Source organism: Canis aureus, chromosome 18 (genome assembly GCF_053574225.1).
Source record: "Canis aureus isolate CA01 chromosome 18, VMU_Caureus_v.1.0, whole genome shotgun sequence".
Lineage (NCBI taxonomy): Eukaryota > Metazoa > Chordata > Mammalia > Carnivora > Canidae > Canis > Canis aureus.
The window spans coordinates 58,183,935-58,204,955 of record NC_135628.1 but is presented as its reverse complement, the minus strand read 5'-3'; the positions used below and the strand labels follow the sequence as shown (position 1 = coordinate 58,204,955).

At 38.3% G+C, this 21,021-nt stretch overlaps 1 protein-coding gene and 1 pseudogene across 1 annotated transcript; one reads left to right on the top strand and one right to left on the bottom strand.

The window, feature by feature from the left end:
- Positions 1 to 2,220: 2,220 nt before the first annotated feature.
- Positions 2,221 to 7,286, bottom strand: LOC144289189 (60 kDa heat shock protein, mitochondrial pseudogene; annotated as a pseudogene).
- Positions 7,287 to 13,753: 6,467 nt separating this feature from the next.
- LOC144288385 (olfactory receptor 2H1-like) lies at positions 13,754 to 14,993 on the top strand. Its single transcript, XM_077855893.1, has one exon. The coding sequence runs from the start codon at positions 13,823 to 13,825 to the stop codon at positions 14,765 to 14,767; it is 945 nt and encodes a 314-aa protein (XP_077712019.1). The 5' UTR covers positions 13,754 to 13,822; the 3' UTR covers positions 14,768 to 14,993.
- The last annotated feature ends 6,028 nt before the right edge of the window (positions 14,994 to 21,021 follow it).

The following is a 21,021-nucleotide window of genomic DNA, read 5'->3' as shown; positions in this document are numbered from 1 at the left end:
TCCCAAGGAAAGCGCTGGATCCCGGGCTGTGTCCCTGGCGCCCTGGGCTCTGGGGCCTGTGCTGCTGGAATCGCTCTCCCGGGAGGCGCATCCCCCTCCTCGTGGAGCTGCCGCCCGAGCCACCACCTGAGCTGCTCCCAGGCTCTGCTGGGCACACGCTCCAGCCCTCTAGGGAGCTCGGCCTGCGGTGTGTGGCATGCTCTCCCCCGGGGTGCAGTTTCTCTGTTAGTGCCCCTGGGAGCCTGAGGACATCCCTCCCCCTCCTGGGATCCTGCCCAAGTTCCTTGCAAGCGCCTTTCCGACCGGGAAGATTGGTACAGTTCCTGCTTCTCCAGGACGGGGCTTTCCTGTCCTGGGGGCACCCGCCACGGGGCCTTAGCCCGGCTCCTCTGGGGCCCCTCCCCCTTGGATGCTTTTTTATTTCTTTATTTTTTTCCGTCTTCCTACCTTGATAGAAGCGTGAACTCTCCTCACTTAGCATTCCAGCTGTTCTCTCTTTAAATCTCAGGCCAAATTCATAGGTTTTCAGGATGATTTGAAGTTATCTAGGTAAGGTGGTGGGGGCAGGTGACTTCGGGACCCTACTCTTCCGCCATTGTGCCCCGCCTGATCTCTGGGTGTATTATGTGTTTGGAAAGTCAGTTATATCTCCTGCTCTTGAATGTATTGCCCTTGTGAGGAAGAGGCCCTATACTTCCCTGCAGTCCAACGTTTCCTGTTCACTAGAGCCTGACACTTCAGTGGTGTCTCCTATGTGTGTTTCCTACACCCTCCTATTGTGGCTACATTTGCCTTCAGTCCAGTTGTCTGTGATGAGTCTTTTTGGCTGTTGTGGGCAGGGTCTTGTCTCTGTGTTGGTGGTGGGCTAGTCTGGGGCTGCCTTGGACTTGAGCTGAGTCAGACCAGGCATTTGCCAGAGCTCTGGTAGCACCACTGTATAGAGCACTCTCACTGTGTTGTCCCATGAGAAGCTTTCATTGGTGGGCAGTTCTTGCAGTCAGACAAGTTGTCTGCCCACATCCCACTGTTGGGGTGCAGCTGGATTGGTGTGTGTGGCTGTCTTCCCCCTCTGCTCAAGGCAGGAGATTCTTTAAAGTAGTAGTAGGCTGGCCCCTATACATGCTACTTGCATACTGCCATGTTCATGTCTCAGCTTTGGATGAATCCATGTGGAGGACAGATCCACAGAAAAGCATGATGGTGGGGTGCAGTTAGGAAGATTTGTGCATGTCCACTGTGGAAGGGAATCTTGATTCACTTTAGAAAACTTCTGCTATATGCATAGAGAGGGCAAGTCTGCAGAAGAATATTTGTGTGTGTGAAACGTGGTGCCAGCAAGATTAATGCAGGTCACTGAAGGAGGAAATGCAGGAAAGCCCCTGTCCAGATGGGCTGGGTTGGAGAGTCAGATCTGCAGAAGCACTCAAAGGGCCAGGCACACTATTAATAAGCTAGGTGGAGAGTGTTCCCACAGGTGTCTTTGCATTTAGATTGGGGGTGGGAGAGGAAAGTGGCACCTGCCAACTCTGTTATTTTTGAAGTCTCCTGAAGATCCTTGCACCTCCAGAACATGCTTTGAGATTAGTAAACAAATCTCCCTCCCATATATCCTAGGTGTTTTTCAAACTGATGCTTTTATGCTGTGTTTCAGTATGACTGTCTGTTGTACCATCTCTTTAGGGACAGGGACTCCATTTCTTATTACCCTCCTAGCTCTTCCAGTTCTGAGCCCACTCATCTTTTTTTTTTTTTTTTTAGTTTTAAACACATCTCTATTACTCAGAGGTTGCCACATAATTGGATATTTCTTTACTTGTTACACAATAATTCTTACTCTCCACAGAAAAGCTGCTTCGTAACTTTTCATCTGGTGATGACAAGAACTAAAATCTTGATTTTAACAGAATAGTGGTAAAAATGCCTCAGTGATTTAATTTGAAAATAGTACACTGGTACATGGCTCTTGAATTCAGTTATCAAGAATGCACAAATGTCTTTTTCATTCAAAAATACAAAATAAATTATCTTTAGGCATGGACAATGACCGTAGTAAACCATTATACTTTGCCAAGTGAAACCATCAACTGATGATTATAGTAATTTTCTTAAACATTAGCCAGGCTTTTCTTCAGTCATTTACTTCAACTGGCTTCTCTGCAGTTATTACTGAGGACCACTCTCTTGAGCTTCCTCTCACAATTCATTAATAATAGTAAAGCACTATTCTAGGAACTGGAACATGCCACCTCCTATAATACCTCCCATTCTACCAATTCCACCCATTCCAGGGTCCTTCTCTTCTTTAGGAATTTTGGTGACCACCATTTCTCCTATGATTAACAGGCCATTCCAGGAGAATCCAATTAAGCAGTTCTTACAACCTTAGCGGGATCAATGATTCCTTTTTCCAACATATTCACAAAATCACCAAGCATAACATCATAACCAACTTCTGGGGAACTCTGCATAATTTTCTCAACTATCAGTGATTTTTCAGCACTTGTGTTCTTAGGAATGGTCATTGCAGGAATTCTGAGTGTTACAATAATTTCTATACTAATTTTTCTACCTTCATTAGCTGAAATTATTGAATCCAAGGCTGAAATGCACTGAATCAGGGCACAACTCCCAGAACAATACATTCTTCAACAGGAGCTCATATAGCACTGAGGGCATTTAAAACTCTTTCTTATCATTCACTTCACTGTCCCATCAACTTTCAGCACAGCTACTCCATCTGAGAGTTTTGCTAGATGTGCATTCAGCTTTTCCTTTTCATATTCACTAGTTGTGATATCTAGTTGTTCAATGATTTCTTGAATATGTTTTTCACTTTGAGACATGTCATCTTTTCCTTTTAATAGCATGGCAGCATCTTTGGTCACAATGACCTCTCCAACTTTTCCTAAGTTGTGAGACTGAACATCTTTGAGAATTAGAGTCAATACTTCTCCAAACATTGCGCCAACCAGTAGCAATAGCCATGTCTTTAAGCTGGTTCTTTCTATTGTTTTTTGTTTTTTTTTTTTAATTTTTACTTATTCATGATAGGCACACAGTGAGAGAGAGAGAGAGAGGCAGAGACACAGGCAGAGGGAGAAGCAGGCTCCACGCACCGGGAGCCCGACGTGGGACTCGATCCCGGATCTCCAGGATTGCGCCCTGGGCCAAAGGCAGGCGCCAAACCGCTGTGCCACCCAGGGATCCCGGTTCTTTCTATTGTTATCAAAACCTTGTTAGCGGGGGATCCCTTTTTTTTGAAAAAAAAAAAAAAAAACCTTGTTAGCAATGACTGCTACAGTCTGAAGACCAACTTTAAGCCTATTCAAAATGAACATACTCAGAGCTTCTCCATCAACTTATTCAGCAATTATGCCCAAGGATTTACAGTGAGCATTGGCAATTCAAGAACAGGTACAATAGATTGGACACTAGAAATTTTCTTTTCACTCAGCAGAATGTAGGCATCTTAGAATTCACATTTCTGACCCTTTTATGTATTAAAATAGTATGGGAAAATGTAACCTCAATCAAACTTCATGCCTTCAATAATTTCTAATTTATTTAGTATTTTCCAATCTTTTAACGTCATGACACCCTTTCTTCCAAACTTTTTACTTTGCATCAGAAGTAATGCTACCAATTTCTTTGCCTCAATTTGCAAAAATCATAACAACTTTAGCAATTTCTTCAGGGTTGTCACAAGTTTAGACTGCTTTTTAAGTTCAGCGATTACATCATCAACAGCTAACATTACAACTCTCCTGATTTCCACAGGATTAGCACCTTTGCTAATCTTCTCAAAGCCCTCCTTGGCAATAGAGTGTGGCAAGACAAAAGCAGTAATGCCATCCCCAGCTTCTCCATTTGTGTTATTGACAACATCTTAAAGAAATTGAGTGCCAATATTTTCATATTCATCTTTTAAGTGAATTGATTTTGCAATGGTCACACCTTCTTTTGTTACTTTGGGACTCCCCCAGATCTGTTCAATAATCACTGTTCTTCCTTTTAGCCCCATAGTAACAGCTACAGCATTGACTAAAATGTCTACACCATGAAGCAGTTAGCCTTCGGCATCAACACCAAATTTTATATCTTTGTCATAACCACAAATGAGATGAAAACTGAGTGCCCTGAACCCTCTTACACTGTTGGTGGGAATGTGAACTGGTGCAGCCACTCTGGAAAACAGTGTGGAGGTTCCTCAAAGAGTTAAAAATAGACCTGCCCTATGACCCAGCAATTGCACTGTTGGGGATTTACCCCAAAGATTCAGAAGCAATGAAACCCAGGACTCCTGCACCCCAATGTTTCTAGCAGCAATGTCCACGATAGCCAAACTGTGGAAGGAGCCTCGGTGTCCATCGAAAGATGAATGGATAAAGAAGATGTGGTTTATGTATACAATGGAATATTCCTCAGCCATTAGAAACGACAAATACCCACCATTTGCTTCAACGTGGATGGAACTGGAGGGTATTATGCTGAGTGAAGGAAGTCAATCGGAGAAGGACAAACAGTGTATGTTCTCATTCATTTGGGAAATATAAATAATGGTGAAAGGGAATATAAGGGAAGGGGGAAGAAATGTGTGGGAAATATCAGAAAGGGAGACAGAACGTAAAGACTGCTAACTCTGGGAAACGAACTAGGGGTGGTGGAAGGGGAGGAGGGCGGGGGGTGTGGATGAATGGGTGACGGGCACTGAGGGGGGCACTTGACGGGATGAGCACTGGGTGTTATTCTGTATGTTGGTAAATTGAACACCAATAAAAAATTAATTTATTAAAAAAAAAGAAAAAAAAAGAAAACTGAGTGCCCTGGACACTGATCTAATTTGGTGAAGGACTTCAGGCAATCAAAGCAGTTCTGTGGGGCAGTAGCAGGGCATGAGGACAGTGAGACAGGCCATTGGGGTGAGTGAGGGCCTGAGCCCACTGATATTTTTTTAAAGATTTATTTATTTATTAGAGAGAGAAAGAGAAAAGGAGGAGAGACAGATGGAGAGGGAGAGAAAGAATCCCAAGCAGACTCCTTGCTGAAGGCAGAGCCTGACATGGGGCTTAATCCCATAGCCCTGAGATGATGACCTGAGCTGAAATCAAGAGTTGGATGCTTAACTGACTGAGCCACCCAGGTGCCCCTGAGCATGAAGAAAACAATCAATAAAATTAAAAGGCAATGTATGGAATAGGAGAAGATATTTGCAAATGACATATCTGATAAAGGGTTAGTATCCAAGAACTATAAAGAACTTATGTAACTCAATACCCAAAAAAATGAATAATGAAATTTAAAAACTGAAAAAGGACATGAATAGACATTTTCCCACCAAAGATATACAGATGGCCAACAGACACATGAAAAGATGTTCAACATCATTGATCCATCAGGGAAATAGATACTAAAACTACAATGAGCTATACCTAACACCAGTCAAAATGGCTAAAACTGACAACACAAGAAACAATAAGTGTTTGCAAGGATGCAGAGAAAGGGAATTCTCTTACACTGTTGGTGGAAATGCAAACTGGTGTAGCCACTCTGGAAAACAGTATGTAGGTTTCTCAAAAAAAAATTTTATATAAATTTATTTTTTACTGGTGTTCAATTTGCCAACATATACAATAACACCCAGTGCTCATCCTGTCAAGTGCCCCCTCAGTGCCCGTCACCCAGTCACCCCTACCCCCCGCCCACCTCCCCTTCCACCACCCCTAGTTCGTTTCCCAGAGTTAGGAGTCTCTCATGTTCTGTCTCCCTTTCTGATATTTCCCACTCATTTTTCTCCTTTCCCCTTTATTCCCTTTCACTATTTTTTATATTCCCCAAATGAAGGAGACCATATAATGTTTGTCCTTCTCCGTTTGACTTATATCACTCAGCATAATACCCTCCAGTTCCATCCACGTCGAAGCAAATGGTGGGTATTTGTCGTTTCTTTTTTTTTTTTTAAATAATAAATTTATTTGTTATTGGTGTTCAATTTGCCAACATATAGAATAACACCCAGTGCTCATCCCTTCAAGTGCACCCCTCAGTGCCCGTCACCCATTCACCCCCACCCCTGCCCTCCTCCCCTTTCACCACCCCTAGTTCATTTCCCAGAGTTAGGAGTCTTTATGTTCTGTCTCCCTTTCTGATATTTCCTACCCATTTCTTCTCCCTTCCCTTCTATTCCCTTTCACTATTATTTATATTCCCCAAATGAATGAGAACATATAATATTTGTCCTTCTCCACTTGACTTATTTCACTCAGCATAATACCCTCCAGTTCCATCCACGTTGAAGCAAATGGTGGGTATTTGTCGTTTCTAATGGCTGAGTAATATTCCATTGTATACATAAACCACTTCTTCTTTATCCATTCATCTTTCGATGGACACCGAGGCTCCTTCCACAGTTTGGCTATTGTGGACATTGCTGCTAGAAACATTGGGGTGCAGGTGTCCTGGCGTTTCATTGCATCTGTATCTTTGGGGTAAATCCCCAGCAGTGCAATTGCTGGGTCGTAGGGCAGATCTATTTTTAACTCTTTGAGGAATCTCCAAAAATTTAAAAATAAAACTACCCTATGACCCAGAAATTATACTACTAAGTACTTATCCAAATAATACATAAATACTAATTCAAAGGGATACATGTACCCTAATGTTTGTAGTAGCATTATTAACAATAGTCAAAGTATGGAAAGAGTCCAAATGTCCATTACTGATGAATGGATAAAGAGGTGGTATATAGATATAATGGAACATAACTCAACCATTGGAAAGAATGAAATCTTGTTATTTGCAACAAAATAGATGGAACTACAGAGCATTATGCTAAATGAAATAAGAGAAAGATAGATATCATAGATTTCACTCATATGTAGAATTTAAGAAACAAATGAGCAAAGGGGAAAAAAGGAGAGATGCAAATCAAGAAACAAACTCAACTACAGAGAACAAACTGATGGTTACCCGTGGAGACAGGTAAAATAAGTGAGGGGGATTAAAGGGTACACTTACTGTGATAAGCACCAGGTGTTGTATGTAAGTGTTGAATCAGTATGTTGTATATCTGAAACTATTATTACTCTATATGTTAACTAACTGCTATTTAAATAACTATAAAAAAATAAAGTTCCTATTGGTAAGCCATGCTGAGTATAAAAACGTGCAAAATTTGGCCTCTCTAGTTTTCAAAGCCAAATTCTGTGGAGATCTGACTTCCTAGTGCAGTGCAGTTCCTCTGTACCTCGGCTGCCTGGTATGGAGATCTCTTCCTCTCTCTTCTCCATGCCTGTGGCATCTCTCATTCCCGGGGACAGCTCAGTGGGTTATTTTGGCTCCTGACCACATGGCCATCCTTTCTATCCTCTTTGATGTGGCCTCTTCTCTATATTTAGCTGTGGATAATCTGTTCTGCCAGTCTTTGGTAGTTTTCTGGGTTATTTATACTGATGTAGGTGTTATTGAGTTGTATCCATGGGACAAGGTGACCATAGGGCCCTCCTACTTTGTCATCTTCCCCAGCAGTCTCCCTTTGATATTTGATTCATTTTTAAGATTGTTTGTTTGTTTGTTTGTTATTTGTTTGAGAGAGAGAGAAGGCATGAGTGGGGGACAGAGGCAGAGGGAGAGGGAGAAGCAGACTCCCTGCCAATGGGATCCCAGGACCCAGAGATCATGACCTGAGCTGAAAGATAGTTGACTCACTAAGCTGCCCAGACACCCCTTCCCTCTGAGATTCTTATGTGCTGCTCCTCTAGATTTTTTCTGCCTGAGTGTCATAGAGACCCTCACTTAGTACTCTGAATAGGATGAGAGAAAAAATGAATTATTTTGTTAGCGTCCCACACACCTAGGAAACTGGATTCTTATTCATATATATTGTCCATTTATAGCCCAAATAAATCACAGGTTGTGGAAGATCTTTATGGTCCTAAGCTATGCTGACTTAGGGGATGAGGGATGTGGGTAAAACCAAACTATTCCACTTACCTATTCCAAAGTGACCAAAATTATTTTGTTTATTTGTTTCAACAGCGTGCTGCAATTTCTCCTCTGGAAGCGCTGACTTCCACAAAAACTGTCTTGTCCATAGGTGACTGCCCAAGTCAGTGTTCCTCAAGGGCCCCAGTCTATAGTGGAAAAAATTTCGTCCAGTTTACTGGTCATTACAAGATCCATGGATGAGTTGAGGTCTGGCTGCATATTACTTGACCCATTAGTGGGTAACACTCCTTCCAGATCATTTAAGATATAGTGCTTCCTCAAGGACAAACTTGCCTGTGAATGGATGCCAAAATTTTGTTGCCAGTGGAGAAAGTAAAGAAATGTCTTATGTTGCCATCATACTAATACCACTCCTACAATTGCTATTCCTTCCTGTCATACATAATCCTATCCTTACTTTTGATATATGATGCTAATTTGAAGTATTTTATATTTTAATATGTTTCTGTTCTTAAATATCAATGTATTTTAATCAGGAGTTGGTTTTAAAGTATATTTAAAGATTTTCAGATCCTTTGTACACATTACACCTTTCCTAGAACAATTAATAAACTATTAAACAGTCTTATATATACTTATGCTACCTATCATTGCATGTCTGAAATAAAACTCGGTTGGTTTTCCTCCATTCTACCCTTGAGTGCCAAAACCTCATTTTTATAAACATTTTCTTTTGTGTAAACATTTATTTGAATTTTTCAATCTCCATGGACTATTTTTAGTTAACTACCAGCATGCACAAGGAATTTAAGACTGAAAAAGTATATTGTTCTTATTCTTTCTGATTTTCTTTCATCCTTACTGTCTCCAATGGATAGGCACAGAACAGAAACAAAACATTTGTGGAGTCAAGTAAACCAATGACTTCTTAAACTTTTAACGTATAAATCAATAAGCAAATTGCTTAATTATGTTAATGGATAATCAGTTAAACAGTTAACTGAAAACAGACAAATTGGTAGATCAATTTGCTCATTGAAAACAAGGAAGCATTTTTGTTATCATTCTTTAGTTTTTTTTGCAACATTTTGCAGTAAAAGCTAATTACCTGTGAGAATAGAACCTCCAGAGACCTCCAAAAACCCCAGTCCATCTGTACTCCTTTTGCTCTATCATTCAATTGAAATAAAACTGCTCACACCATTTTTGGAATCTCCTAATAACGCCACAATGTCATATATTTGACTGGAGAGTTACATGGAGTGTAGAACTCTGAGAAAAATTCAATGAATGGATGGTATGTAGATGACTGCTGTGCAGGCTTATATTTTTCCAAATTAATCACTGACCTGTTTTCCTACACAGGTAAGTTACTTACATTTTAGAAAATGAAGAAAAAAGGAAACTTCTGTTCAGATCTGTGAAACTTAGTTGAGCAAAGCTATATTTGAAGCACAAATTGTTGCGTTTTATCTAGCCTGAAAGATTCTGTTCTGTAAATTTATGTAGGATATTTATGGCAAAATCACACACACACAAACTTTTAAGTGGTTTTTGACTGTTTTGTTGCAGAAATTTTACTGCATGCTATTTCATTTTTCATATCACAGCACTGTATTTTTAAAATCTTCATATTGGGAAGCCTGGTTGGGTCAATGGTTGAACATCCGCCTTTGGCTCAGGTAATGATCCTGGGGTCCTGGGATGGAGTCCCACATTGGGTTCCTACAGGGAGCCTGCTTCTCCCTCTGCCAGTGTCTCTGCCTCTCTCTGTGTCTCTCATGATAAATAAATGGAATCTTTAAAAATAAATAAATAAAATCCTCAAAAGGATAAAAAGTTAGGTATTGGATTAATTTGTTAAATATTGTTTTATGATAAACCTTAGAGTTTAATGATCTCACATCTTTAGAATTTTTGTGTTAATATGAAACAGTGGCAGCCTTAAGGAACCTACAACCTATTTAGAACTAAAATCAGGGGTGCCTGGATGACTCAATTTGTCTGCCTTCTGCTCAGGTCGTGATCCCCGGGTCCTGGGATACAGCCCCACATCGGGCTCCCCGCTCAGCGAAGAGTCTGCTTCTCCCTCTGTCACTGCCCCTGCTCTTGTGTGCACTCTCTCTCTCTCTCTCTCTCTCACACACACACACACACACACACACACTCTTTCTCTCAAATAAATAAAATCTTTTTTAAAAAAAGAACTAAAATCAACATATTAATTTATTAAATATACTAGGGACAACAGTGTAAGTGTCTAGTGATATAATCTGACAAAAGCAGGAGAGACAGAAGGAAAGATAGAAAGAACAGGGAACAAGAAAGAGATAGATGTGTTCTGATCAACATTTGGTTAACTTTGGGCCAAAACCATGAAAATGAAATCTGTGCTTCTTACCTGAAGCTGAATCTTCAATTACTCTGCTATCATCAGAGTTTATAGAAAGTAGAGGTAGCAAAGTCACCTTTGTGATTCAGTGAGGAGAGAATACTTCTGTAAAATTCTCTGAAAATTTAATAACAAATTATTAGTAATAATTTTTACTGTTTTGACATTTACAAAATGAAATTGATCAAAGGCTAGATATAGAACTTGAAAACCTAATATAAGTAGACAAATGTATACATAGAGGTTTATTTGAAGTATGAACAAAGGCAATAAAGAAAGTGCCATGGAAAGTAAATTAGAATTTTTAAAAGAAAAAAAAACTTTAAGAAAAAATATCAAAAACTATACCAAATTTTTTTAATTAGAGAATTTATGTGGTTATAGGACATATCAAAAGATAAAGGTCAGTAATGTATAAATCTCTTACATGATTAGAAGAAAAATATAAACATATTTTTAAGTGGCACAAATATTTTGATAAAGAAGCATTTACAGAAATAAATGAATAGTAATAAAAATGCAAAATAAATTCAGATTAGATGCCCACTTTTTTTCTTGCTGAATTATAGACCAGAAAAATGGATGATGTAGTCATGAAAGTCATGATGCTGTCATGACAAGAATGCTGACTGATATGTAAGGGTAGCTCTTTCATAGGATACAGCTACAATATATAACTCTGAAATAAACAATATTTTCTTAATAAAAATAAATGATCATATAGAATCTAGGGATTTTTTTAACATAGATATTTTTCTCAGCATTGTTTTAGATTAGTAAAAGTTTCAAAAATATTACATTTAAAATTAACATAAAATTGTTATAGGAATTATTTTACTAAGATAAAATAATAGAGATCTTTATGTTCATAGGAATTATATTTTTAATTATTTAAATAAATGGAAATAGGTATGCAATTATAAGATTTAGGAAAATATATAGAACTATATATAGTGTAATTCTATATCTGATATATTTTATATAGTGTATCTATCTGCATACATTATTTATTAAAATATATATTGAAAAGAATAAATGAAACTTTAATAGCACATATTGCATTTAATTTTGGGATTGGATATGCCTCTATTTTTCTTTTGTTCCATGTGTGTTAAATTATCTATAGTGTTCATAATACAATTATAGAGTGAAAATAATATTTTTAGATAATTCAAAGTAAATTTAACCCAAAAAAGCACGATACCATTGATTTGAATTTGTTTTTTCTTTCCATAATGAAAAGCTGAACCCATGATGTTATTTCAAAACAAAAGGCAGATGAACAATTTGAACATTCTTCTCCAAATGCCACAGTTTAATATAGTATTGCATTCTAATCCAGGGGAAGGTAAACCCATGGGAAAAAAAAAAAAAACAACTAAACTCTTAATACTAAGAAAACTATAGAAGAAACACCAGTAGAACAAAATGGACATTGTGGTTAAATCAGAATATCTTACAGTGAAAAAATTAGATCAGTTCAGTTCATGATCATAAGAACTTAGAATAGAAAAAACTGAATTTGGCTGACATATGTGGCCATGTCCCATGCAGACAGCTCTGCAGGCAGCTATAGTTCTTGGAGCTTGCATATTTCCTCAGTATTTGACTTTTTGCTCTTCTTTCCCCCCACCCCCCACATTGAAATCATATTCCTCTGCTTCTTACATCTTCCAATGTTTTCTGCAATTACAATATTTTTTCTTTTTCTTCTTTTTTTTTTAAGAATTCCTCATTGAAATAATCAAATCCTCATGATTTACTTGCTCATTTCTTCACTTGCTGTCTCTGCCTCTCATAGGCCTTGGAGTACTGTATAAATATAATATTTAATTTCTCTTGTTCAAATTATATTCTACATCATAGCACAGGGCCTGCATGGCACTGAAAAAACCTATGAAGTTGCTTTTGAATAGAAGTAGACTCCTATAATGTTCTCCATATTTCTGCATTGTTTGGCTACTTGCAAAATTTAATTTTCACAATCTGATAACTCAGGTTCCTTCAGTTAACAGCATTTTTTTTTATTCTGTGCATCCCACATTGTTATATCCTCTGAACTATTCCACAATTGCTGGGAGACAGAAAATTAATAATATCCAGGACTATGTTCCCCAAATCCAATACCCTACCTTCATATTTCATAGCTCTGTATTCTTTTCCTTCTGCACATGAAGACTTAAAATAATCATATATTTCATAATTTTTTACTATAATTTATTTCTATTTTATGATTATTTCTGATTGAAATGTATTTAGGCTGATGATTGAATAGAAAATAATGACTTTTGTGAGACAAAAATTATACAGCATATGTAATGCTTTCTTTTCCTTACTTTTATCATATTTAGCATTTTGTGCTTAAAAGTAGAAGGCAATAATATACTGTTACTTCTATAATTCTCTGATCTGGGAATTATTATGGACATTTCTTAGATAACAATATTGAATGAAGATTTTTAAGTTGTTTACTTAAAGAAATTTGAATTACTTAAGATAAAACTTTAGTTGAGATTTTCCTCCCTTTAAAAACCTGTATTTCTCTTATATAAAGCTAGTTCTTCAGACACTCAGAAGAGAGAATAAAGGTTAAGATCTCATTGTTTAGAGCCTATATTGATAACAAAAAGGTCTTATTTCTGTGTTTCTATAAACATCAGCAAACAATGCAAATAACACAACAATACATTGGAGCACTACATACTTGAAAAATAAAACTGGGTTTTCAACACATCATCGCAAATGTTTTAGAGAGCTACTAGTATATAGCTGAAAGTACAATCTAGAAGAAACATAAACATAATCTAAAGTAATCGTATCAAATTGAATATTACTCAGCCATTAGAAATGACAAATACCCACTATTTGCTTCGACGTGGATGGAACTAGAGGGTATTATGCTGAGTGAAATAAGTCAATCGGAGAAGGACAAACATTATATGGTCTCATTCACTTGGGGAATATAAATAATAGTGAAAGGGAATAGAGGGGAAGGGAGAAGAAATGGGTAGGAAATATCAGAAAGGGAGACAGAACATGGAAGACTCCTAACTCTGGGAAACGAACTAGGGGTGGTGGAAGGGGAGGAGGGCGGGGGGTGGGGGTGACTAGGTGGTGGGCACTGAGGGGGGCACTTGACGGGATGAGCACTGGGTGTTATTCTGTATGTTGGCAAATTGAACACCAATAAAAAATAAATTTATTATTAAAAAAAGTAATCTTATCTGAGTGTCTATGAAGAATGTTATTTCAGATTTAGAAATAAATTTCAAAGATAATATCTTAACAAATATCTCTTTTGTATATAAAAAGAACAGACTTATGGAAGAGAAGTTGTATCTTGCTGGTCTGATATAAAACACTCATATGTCTCCTGTTCTAAGATCCCCTGGAAAACTAATAATGTTTGCCTTCATTAAATAAATGATAGAATAACCTTCAAACCTCAATTCACAAAACTTTTGTTACAATTATATTCAAATTCCAATGCCAAAAGTACCAGTGATGACCAACAAGAGTTTCCCAATGGGCTTCATTCTTCTGGGCTTCTCTGAATGGCCCCATCTAGAAATGATTCTCTTCTGGATTGTGATCATCTTGTACACCATGATCATCCTCTCCAACTCAATAATTATCTTACTCTCTTGTGTGGACCCTCATCTCTACACCCCCATGTACTTCTTTCTTAGCAATCTTTCTTTCTTGGATCTCTGCTTTACCACAACCACTGTGCCCCATATGTTGTCCAACTTGTGGGGGCCAGGCAAGATCATCACCCACACAGGCTGTGTCATCCAACTCTGTATGTTGCTCTGCCTTGGTGCCACAGAATGTGTCATGTTGGTAGTGATGGCCTTTGACCGCTACATTGCTATCTGCCAGCCCTTGCACTATACCATCATCATGCATCATCAGTTCTGTTGGAAGCTGGTGCTCATAGCCTGGCTCTCTGGCCTGATAGAATCTGTTACTCAAATTCCTGTCACACTTCAGCTTCCATTCTGCACCCACCACCGCCTAGATGACTTTCTGTGTGAGGTTCCAGCCCTCATACGGTTGACATGTGGAGACACCTCTGCCATTGAATGGCAAATGACCATCTCTGCTATTCTTTTCACCATCGTGCCACTGGCATTGATCCTGACTTCTTATGGCTACATAGCTCAAGCTTTAGGTAAAATCCAATCCAAAGATGGAAGGCAGAAAGCCATTGCCACATGTTCCTCCCACCTTACTGTGGTATTCATGTTTTACGGAACTGTGGCACCAGTGTATACATATCCTAAGAATCACTTTGCTTCAACATATAGCAAATTCTTTACCTTCTTCTACACTGTGGTCACACCATTGTTAAATCCTCTTATCTATTCCCTGAGGAACAAAGACGTAAAGAATGCTATGCTACAACTGCTGAGAAGAGGATCACCATGAGAAAAAGGTAGAATTTGATCTTTGAACCAGAAAGGAAGTTGAAAATCATGACAGTCACACATTCTTCACAATTTTAAAAGCATGGTTTGTTTCAAAGGCAGTAATCTTTTATTTAACATGATTTCACATGTCATTTTGTCAACAAATTGTACAAATACAATGCCAGTTTTTTGGCACCTAATATAAGTTTAATTGTTAAGTTGTAGAAATATGAGTTTCTTTTTCAAGCTAGTTGTATAAATTGGATATTTTTGGAGAATTTAAAAAATATCAGAGAAGGAAAAATTGTAGGAATAACTGTTTGTTTCAATATTGAATGCCCTGATGAAGTGGTAGCTATGTGTTTATGTTTTCTGTTTCTCTTCTAATTTCATTATTTTTTTACTCTTTTTGTTCCCCCAATATACAGTTAGTCCTTTTTAAGAATAATTACTATTTGTTCCATTCCCTTCCATTTTAAAATATTTCTTTCTTTAATAGTAGGCCTGTTAACTATGTTGAATAAAGCTTTTGAACTAAACTTGATCACTGTCTGCATACTGAGTCAACATTAATAATCACAAAGACAATAATAAGTGTTAGATTAGCTCAATAGATGGAATTTTAAGTACAATTTTATTTTAGACAAGGCCTAGTTCCAAGGTGTCAAAGCAGTCTCTGAAAATTGTCACTGGCCTTTTCTCACAGACTCAAAAGAGTCAAGAACAATTCTGAATGAAAAATGAAAATTAAAAAAGGAAGTCTGTCATTATGCAGAGTAGAAAAATAACAGGGTATTTCACCCAAGAAATTATGACAATAGAAAAATATCTTTTTCAAAAACACATAAACATTTATTAACAGACCACATCCTAGTCAATAAAATAAACCTAAACAAATAAATGAAATCCTAACAATGTGTCCTCTTGTAATAATGATGACAGGAAATTAATAGCACACAAATTTAAACAATTTAGAAAAATCTCTATTCCTGTGGAAATTAAATGTATTTCTAAAAATAGGAGGTATCAAATGAGAATCTTGAGAAAATAAAACTATTAGTATTGAATTTTAAACTCAAGTAAATTTTCCTTTAAAAGTAAGGGGAAAACAAAATTTATTTTTTTCTTTTTCACAATGAATTAAGCATACAGCTAGTCCCATATACTTCTACACATACCTTTACAAAACATATCTTAATGAAAGAAAATGTTACTTGAAAGACACTTTATATACAGTGCACTTTCATATGCTTCTACATATATGGTCTTATAATCATGACCCAATTGGTCACCAGATAAGCCATCACAAAGCACAGATTAGAGAGAGAATGTGTAGGGGTTGGAGTGTCGTTAATTTATGCATGGCAGAATGCTGGTTATATGCCTTTACTTGCCCACGTAGGCCAATTCAATTCATTTAAACAACCAGCTACTGAACAGCTATTATATGCTGCAAATTGCAGGCATTAGAAAAGCATAAATGGGGCAGTCCGCGTGGTTCAGCAGTTGAGCGCCGCCTTCAGCTCAGGGTGTGGTCCTGGAGACCTGGGATCGAGTCCCCTGACTCCTGCATGGAATGGAGCCTGCTTCTCCCCCTGCCTGTGTCTTAGCGCCCCCCGCCCCCAGCCGTGTGTGTGTGTGTGTGTGTGTGTGTGTGTGTGTGTGTGTGTGTCTCATGAATAAATAAATAAAATCTTTAAAAAAAAGAAAAACATAAATGAATCTGACATGTTTTCTCCATTCAAGTAATACTGTCTGTAAAAGTAGTGGTAGCAGTTGCTGTTGTCATTATTACTGCCGTTGTTAGTTAACAGAATTAATGTAGTTAGCACACTGAGTGATTACTATTTGACAGACATCATGCTGACTACACTTCTTGGATTACCTACTGAATGTGCTTAATTAAATTTGTAACTGCAATCTAAGTTTTATGGTTGTCCTACAGACCTCATATTCTCACCTAGTTTATTAACCACTGTGTTCTCCAAAATCTCTCCTCCTAAAAAAAAAAAAAAAAAAATCTCTCCTCCTTCCCAAACACTTCTAACTATGAACTCTTAGCAATTCCTCAATTCTAAATGCACCTAGAAAATAGAAGTCACAAGGTGTCCAGTCCAAGGTGGTCACATAGGGGGACCCTGAACTGGCTTTCTCTATGGACACACACAAAATGACACCTATTGATAGAGCAATTCTTTTTGAAGAACTAGGGCTGACTTAAGAGCTTCTGCACAAGAAAAGATAGAAAGGCAAAAGAGAATAGCAAGAGAGATGCAGACACACTAATGAAGGGGATCCCCACATGCAATGCTGTGAACTGAAGTGAGCAGGGATAGTTCTCAGGGACCTGGAATAAACTTGTCTGTTCTTGGACACAGAAAACAAACAAACAAACAAAACACAATAACTGAGGTTTAAAAGAGTAAATAGAATGAATAGAATGTAAAAGAGTCAGCTCTAGAACTCTTACTAAATGTTAAGGAGCTGCTGGACTTCTCTCCGAGAAGGGGGAACTAACACACATGTTCTATTACTCCCCTTCCATCTTGAAAGCACAGGCATCCTAACTGACTGCCCTGGCCAAGACCAGGTTAGTGCTTACTACAGCTCCAAGCTTTGTGCTAAGGCAATACAGGTACAAAGCACCTGGAACACTCCACTTCAGCTCCAGATGGCTTTGCAGGGCACCAGCAGCACCCAATGCTCCAGAACCTCCCAACTGGCATCTGGTTTGGATCCAGCTGCCCCAACCAACACGAACCCTACACAGAGCAGCATGAAACACTCCTGCCTGTGGTGGCCTAACTCACCACCCAACCAGAGCACCTGCTGTGTTAAAAATTCTGAGACACACTGACATGACCACTTCAGCTTCAGCTGTCCAGCCATGACAGGAGACAACAGGTACCATAACAGCCCACCCATACTTTAGCTGTCCTGCCAGGGTGATCCCTGTGTGGGGCACCCCAGGAACTCTCAGTCACCACTCCAGTGAACACTCTCTACAGAGATCCCTGAACACCCTGCTTATGCCCATTTCAGATTCGGCTATTCTGCTAATGTGTCCCATGTGCATATAGCCCTGGGAGCCCAGGCTTGCATGCACTTCAGCTCTAGCTGCCCTGCCAGGACACTCCCTCGTGTGGAGCAACCTGGAACACACCAGGTTATACCCACTTTATTTTTTTAAGATTTCATTTATTTATTCATGAGAGACACACAGAGAGAGGCAGAGACATAGGCAGAGGGAGAAGCAGGCTCCATCCAGGGAGCCCAACATGGGACTCAATACCAGGACCGTAGGATCCTTAGGATCACACCCTAAGCTGAAGGCAGATGCTCAACTGCTGAGCCACCCAGGCATCCCTACCCACTTTAGATTTATCTGTCTGCCGGGGTGCCTGACGTGTAGAAAATATCAGGATCCCTCAGCTTATACCCACTTAAGTTTCAGCTGTACTGCAAGGATATTCTCTGTACACACAGCCCTGGGACAACTCAGATAACACCTGCTTCAGGCTCAGCCATACTTCCAAGACATTCTCTGCATTTTGAGTTTTAGAACACTCTAGCGGGACCTACTTCAGCTTTCACTCCCTTGCCAGGGCACCAAAAGTGGGAAGAGCACAAGAATTACTCTGACTATGCCCACTTTAGCCTTAGCACTCCTGCCAGGGTAAATACAGCATAGAAGGCCCTAGGACCTCCAGCCCATGCCTGTCACAGACCCAGCCAACCAGCACCACTATGAAACTAGGAGTCAACCATAAGAAAAATGTGGAAAGACCACAAATATATGGAAGTTAAATAACATGCTACTAAACAATAAGTGGGTTGACCAGGAAATCAAAGAAGAAATATTTTTTAATGAGAAAAATTGAAAATGGAAAATAATTGTCCAAAATCTTTGGAATGTAGCAACAGTGACCTAACACGGAATTATATAGCAATACAGGCCCACCTTAAGAAGGAAGAAAAATCCCAAATAAAAAGCCTAACCTTATACCTAAAGGAGCTAGAAAAAGAACAATAAATGAAGCTTAAAGCCAGCAGAAGGAATGAAGCAATAAAGATTAGAGCAGAAATAAATGATATAGAGACAAACAAAACAACAAAAACAAAAATCCAAAACCCAAAATCATAGTACAGACCAATTAAACAAGGATCTGTTATTTGAAAAAAAAAATGAATTAAATTGATAACCCCTAGCCAGACTTATCAAAAAGAAAAGAAAATGGACTCAAATAAATAAAATCACAAATAAGAGAGGAGAAATAATAAACAACACCACAGAAACACAAACACTCTCAAGTGAATATTAAATATATGCCAACAAATTAGACAAACTGGAAGAAATGGATAAATTCCTGGAAATATATAAACTAACAAAACTGAAACAAAAGAAATAGAAAACTTCAACAGACTGATAATCAGCAAAGGAATTTGAATCAATAATCAAAAAACTCCCAACAAACAAAAATTCAGGATCAGATGGCTTCACAGGTGAGTTCCACCAGACATTTAAAGAAGAGTTAATGCCTACTCTTCTCAAACTATTCCAAAAAGTATAAAAGAAAAGAAAGCTTCCAAATTCATTCCATGATTCCAGTATTACCCTGATACCAAAACCAGATAAAGACTCCACTAAAAAAAAGAGAATTACAATCTAAGATTCCTGATGAACATGGATGCAAAAATTCTCAATTCGGATTTGGCTGAATCCAAAATAGTAACAAACTGAATCCAATAATACATTTTAAAAAATAATTCACCATGATGAAGTGAGAATTATTCCTGGGCTGCAAGGGTAGTTCTATATTTGTAAATCAATCAGCATGATACATCACATTAATGAAAGGATGAGAACCATATGATTCTTTGAATAGATGGAGAAAAAGCATTTGACAAAGTACAACATCATGATAAAGACCCTCAACAAAGTAGGTTTAGAAGGAATATACCTCAACATAATAAAGGCCATATATGAAAACCCACAGCTATTATCATCCTCAATGGGAAAAAATCTGAAAAGAGTAAGACAAAGATGTTGATTGTCACCACTGTTATTTAACATAGGACTAGAAGTCCTAGCCAGAGCAACCAGACAACAAAAAGAAATAGAAGGCATTTAAATTGATAAGGTAGACAGAAAACTTCCACTAGTTGCAGATGACATGATACCCTATATACAAAACTCAAAAGACCCCACCAAAAATCTACTAAAGCTGATAAATAAATTCAGTAAAGTGGTATGATACAAAATCAATGTACACGTATCTGTTGCATTTCTATACACCAATAATGAAGCAGCAAAAAGAGAAATCAAGGTATCAATCACATTTACAATTGCAGCAAAAACCATAAGATAAAGAAATAAACCTAACTTTGAGAACTATAAAACACTGATTAAAGAAACTAAAGATGACAGAAAGAAATGAAAAACATTCCATGTTTGTGGATTGGAAGAACATATATTGCCAAAATGTTTATACTAAGGCAGGAAACCACAAATGTTGGAGAGGATGCGGAGAAAGGGGAACCCTCCTGCACTGTTGGTGGGAATGTGAACTGGTGCAGCCACTCTGGAAAACTGTGTGGAGGTTTCTCAAAGAGTTAAAAATAGACCTGCCCTAGGACCCAGCAATTGCACTGCTGGGGATTTACCCCAAAGATTCAGATATAATGAAACGCCGGGACACCTGCACCCCGATGTTTCTAGCAGCAATGTCCACAATAGCCAAGCTGTGGAAGGAGCCTCGGTGTCCATCGAAAGATGAATGGATAAAGAAGATGTGGTCTATGTATACAATGAAATATTACTCAGCCATTAGAAATGACAAACACCCACCATTTGCTTCAACGTGGATGGAACTGGAGGGTATTATGCTGAGTGAAGTAAGTCAATCGGAGAAGGACAAACATTGTATGGTCTCATTCATTTGGGGAATATAAAGAATAGTGAAAGGGAATAGAAGGGAAGGGAGAAGAAATGGGTAGGAAATATCAGAAAGGGAGACAGAACATAAAGACTCCTAACTCTGGGAAACGAACTAGGGGTGGTGGAAGGGGAGGAGGGCAGGGGGTGGGGGTGACTGGGTGATGGGCACTGAGGGGGGCACTTGACGGGATGAGCACTGGGTGTTATTCTATATGTTGGCAAATTGAACACCAATAAAAAATAAATTTATTATTTAAAAAAATGTTTATACTACCCAAATCAATCTACACATTTAATGCAATCCCTAACAAAATATGAACAATATTTTTCACAGA

Bases quoted from the DNA above. Each gene is read 5' to 3' on its own strand.
- LOC144288385 (XM_077855893.1), top strand. From the start codon at position 13,823: ATGCCAAAAGTACCAGTGATGACCAACAAGAGTTTCCCAATGGGCTTC.